Source organism: Quercus suber, unplaced genomic scaffold (genome assembly GCF_002906115.3).
Source record: "Quercus suber isolate HL8 unplaced genomic scaffold, Cork oak 2.0 scaffold_1144, whole genome shotgun sequence".
Lineage (NCBI taxonomy): Eukaryota > Viridiplantae > Streptophyta > Magnoliopsida > Fagales > Fagaceae > Quercus > Quercus suber.
The window spans coordinates 39,695-43,873 of NW_027070546.1; the positions used below are offsets into that span (position 1 = coordinate 39,695).

The 4,179-nt window shown below is 38.3% G+C and overlaps 1 protein-coding gene across 1 annotated transcript; it reads left to right on the forward strand.

The window, feature by feature from the left end:
* Positions 1 to 423: 423 nt before the first annotated feature.
* LOC111999158 (uncharacterized) lies at positions 424 to 1,047 on the forward strand. The gene has a single exon (XM_024031275.1). It carries the CDS (start codon positions 424 to 426, stop codon positions 1,045 to 1,047), a length of 624 nt encoding a protein of 207 aa, XP_023887043.1.
* Positions 1,048 to 4,179: the final 3,132 nt, after the last annotated feature.

Here is a 4,179-nt window from a genome sequence, read left to right on the forward strand (position 1 = left end):
GTCGAAGGAGGAGGAAAAGCAAAATAGGAAAGGAAGAGAGCATCTGAAATTTGAATGTGTAAGGTTTGAAAGAGAGGAGTCGAAAGATTTATTTTCTCCCTCTCCCCTGTAGGAGCTTCTTCTCTCTCGTCATGGAGCGAGTCTTTTCTCCCTTAAGTGACAGAGCCTAAGGGCCCTTCCTTCTCATCTTTCTAATTTCTTTTCTCACTACCTCACCTCTGTTTTCGACATGATATGGAGCAAACCATCGTTGACAGTAAAAACCTACAACTCACTAAAGACGAAGAGGAAGATATTTTCATTTCATCCAACAGTACACCAGACTTACTGGAAGAATATGCACTGAGTTTTTTTGGGAGATTGTTGGTAGATCACCATCAAAATCAGTGAGCCCTTAAGAATACTTTGAGATCGGCATGGAAGATGGGTTCTGATCTTAGAATTATTAAGGTTGGAAATAATACCTTGCAATTCAAATTTAGTTCAATGCATCAACTAGAGTGGGTAGAGAGAAGTGGGCCTTGGAATTTCGAAAATAATCTCCTGCTTTTATGCCGATGGAGGAGGGGTTTATCATCAGCCAATTTGGTCTTCACTCATGCAGCATTTTGGGTCCCAGTTTGGGGCTTACAATTCGAGCATATGATTGAAGAAGTTGGACATGATATTGGTGGCAAGATAAGAAGAGTCATTGAGGTGGACAAACGGTCATGGCAAGCAGACCAAGCTAAGTTTATGCGAGTGAGGGTAGACTTACCCATTAAGAAACCACTAAGAAAGGGTGGATATGTTACAAATATGGATGGAGAAAGATGTTGGGTATCTTTTAAATATGAGAGATTGCCCACTTTCTGTTTCACCTGTGGAAAAATTGGACATGATGAAAAGCACTGTGGTATGGTGACTGAGAAGCAACCATTGGAGTGGCAATATGGAGAGTGGATAAGGGTAGGGGAAACTTCAAAAGGAACAAATGAAGGATCCAGAGCCTCGGGAAGTAGAAGTTACAAACCAAAGAGTGGAGGGGAGTCTGGAACAAAGCCTTAAGCCATAGTGGGGGAACTGGTGGTTTCCATTCAAAGTGAAAATGAAAGGAGCGGTAGCCTGGGCAGAAAAGACAACCTCGAAGGGAGGAAAAATTTTGAAAAAGAGAGACATGATGCAAGGTCAGATTTGTGTGCAGTAAGTAATCAGAGTGGATAGGACAACTTCGATTCCGAGAACTAGGAATTAAGCAAGGAAAAGGGATACTCCAGAAGCTTTATTGATGCGATTATTTTAGAACAAGATTCGGGTTTCAAGTGGAGAATTACAGGTTTTTATGGGAATCCAGAGGCACATAGAAGGAAGGAGTCGTGGGAAGAACTTGATGCCTTAAATAGAAAATTTTAACTCTCTTGGTTGCGCCATGGTGACTTCAATGAGATTCTGTTAGGAGAGGAAAAGATTGGGGGGTGGTAATCAAATCTATGTAATTTGAAATGAATTTATTCATTAAATTTTAATAAAAAATCATTAATTGTTGCTTAGTTCTTATTTTTTAGATTATTATTATTAATTACTAACTTATATCTACTCTCTTAAAAAAAAAAAAAAAAAAAAAAAAAAAAAAACTATCTAATTTCAAGGACCACATTGATTGTCACACTCACACGTTTCTCCCATAAGAAGCAATAAAGGCACACATTTCATTTGATCAAAAGACAAAACCAGACCATTCATCTTCTACCATTCATAATTCTTCTTTGTTAAATTAAAAACCAACAAGGAAAATAACATTTAAATTAACTCAAATGGACTTTACTCAGCTTCTAATGGATCTAAAGCTGGCGGCAGAGGTTGGTCAGCAACAAAGTGAAATATTAGATCTAAACTAGGGATGGCAATTTTTGCCCGACCCGCGGGTATCCGATCCAGCCCGACCCTAATGGGCCGGATTTTACCCGATCCGATTAAAAATAGGGTCGGGTATGGGTTTTAAAAAAAACCCGAAGCAGGTCCGGGTCGGGTTTGGGTTTTATAAAAAAATCCGAGACCCGACCCGAAACCCGGCCCGAATAAAACCCGGTAACCTGAAATTACAAAAATACCCTCTCTATATATATACCTATATTCTAACCCTAATCCCTCATTTCTTCAGCAGAATCAGCACTCACGCCTCCCTCCCTCTCCCTCATCTCAGCCCCTCATTTCAGCTCAATCACTCCGATACACACCCTCAGTCCGACACGGCCTCACACTTTCACAGCCCTCACTCACTCTCAGTCTCACGGCCTCGCTCTTACTCTCACGCCTCGCCTTCTCACTCTCACGGCCTCGCTCTTACTCAGGACCTCGGCTTCTGCTCTAGTTTGATTTGCTTTGCTTCCGCTGCCTTCTGCCCAACCCCGCCCACTCCCAGGTCCTAGTACTTATCAAGTTAGGTTTTCTTTTTTCATTTTTTCCTTTTATTATTTGTGTCTTGCTGTGTGTTGTGAGATTTGTATGTGAGCTAACTGCTAATTGCTAGTTGTGGTTGTGTGTGTTTAACTGGTTCGGATCTGCACTTGTTTGGTTTGTTCATCTCTCTTGCCATTTCTACAGTGGGTTTTTGTCATGGTCTGGTTTGAGTTGAAATGTTTCATTTTTTTTCCCTTTTATTATTTGTGTCTTACTGCGTGTTGTGAGATTTGTATGTGTGAGCTAACTGTAAATGCTAATTGCTAGTTGTGGTTGTGTGTGTTTAACTGGTTCGGATCTGCACTTGTTGGTTTGTTCATCTCTCTTGCCATTTCTACAGTGGGTTTTTGTCATGGGTCTGGTTTGAGTTGAAATGTTTCATTTTTTTTCCCTTTTATTATTTGTGTCTTGCTGCGTGTTGTGAGATTTGTATGTGTGAGCTAACTGATAAATGCTAATTGCTAGTTGTGGTTGTGTGTGTTTAACTGGTTCGGATCTGCACTTGTTGGTTTGTTCATCTCTCTTGCCATTTCTACAGTGGGTTTTTGTCATGGGTCTGGTTTGAGTTGAAATGAAATGGATTTTCTCCTTTTGTTTCTTTATTTTTAAATCAATATAATTTGGATTTTGTGATGGGGCCTTATATCTTACCCAATGGATTTTCTCCCTTTTTTTTTTGGATTTGATAAAGAGGTAAAATGTCCGGTTTTTAATTTAATTTAAAATTTTGATGGTTGTTGATACTTGATATAGTTTGATCATTTTTTTTCATCTATAGTTTATTTTATTTTCTGGATTTGCTTGATGAGTATAAGATATTATTTAGTCATTAAAGGGCAGTTAAAAGGGTAGTTGGTGTTCTTGCTAAAGTTGAACCTCTAGAACAAAGTCAAAAGTCAGCAAATGCTGTGTGTATATGCTCTCACAAACTAGTTTCTTGTTTCCCTTTGTTGGTTGCTCTCTTATACTCATCTTTTCAATGTTTAGAATTTAGGATTTGATGTTTCTCTGTTTATTTATTTATCCAAATGCTAGAGGTTACTCAGAGTGTTGAGATAAATCTCTTTGTCTAATGTACTTGGCTCCTATTTGTTGGACCATTACTTAAAGTGAGTTGATTGGTAATTGTTTTCTCATTCATTGATATACACTCTATGCACACACTGTCCATAATTTCACGTGCAATTTCCACATTTAAAAGTGGGTGATGTGTACGAATAATGTACAATAAGGAGTGAATGAGAATCAGTACCCTTAGTTTATAGCAACCAGCCTATCAATGATAAAGCTGACTCACATGACACTCAAAACATTTAGTTAGTATGGTAGTTTATTTTGTACATTTTATTATTCTTCAAAATTGGAAATTTGTAGATAGGATGAGATGAGACACGATATATATAATGAAAAGGATGATGATCTTAACAAGAGAGGACCTGGATTTTCTTTTCTAGGCACTTACGATTCCTAAAACTCTTTACAACTATCTTGCTTGAAGGCTTGTGTTCTCCTCAAACAGCTGTCAGATTTATTGGTTTGTAATTTCTTTCTGTTTGAATATCTTTCTAGGTAACAAGAACAAGAACTCTATTGCTCATGAATCAAATATTTCCCTTCTTATCTGCATAATTGATGGTGGAGAGCCTAATGGAGACTCAAACAAGAACAAGAACACTTCAAACAATTCTTGATGATGGAGAGCCTAATGAAGAGGATGGGAGTTGTGTCACAATTGCGGAG

What these genes read in the sequence shown, in the direction of transcription:
- LOC111999158 (XM_024031275.1), top strand. Translation starts at nt 424, where the DNA reads ATGGGTTCTGATCTTAGAATTATTAAGGTTGGAAATAATACCTTGCAA.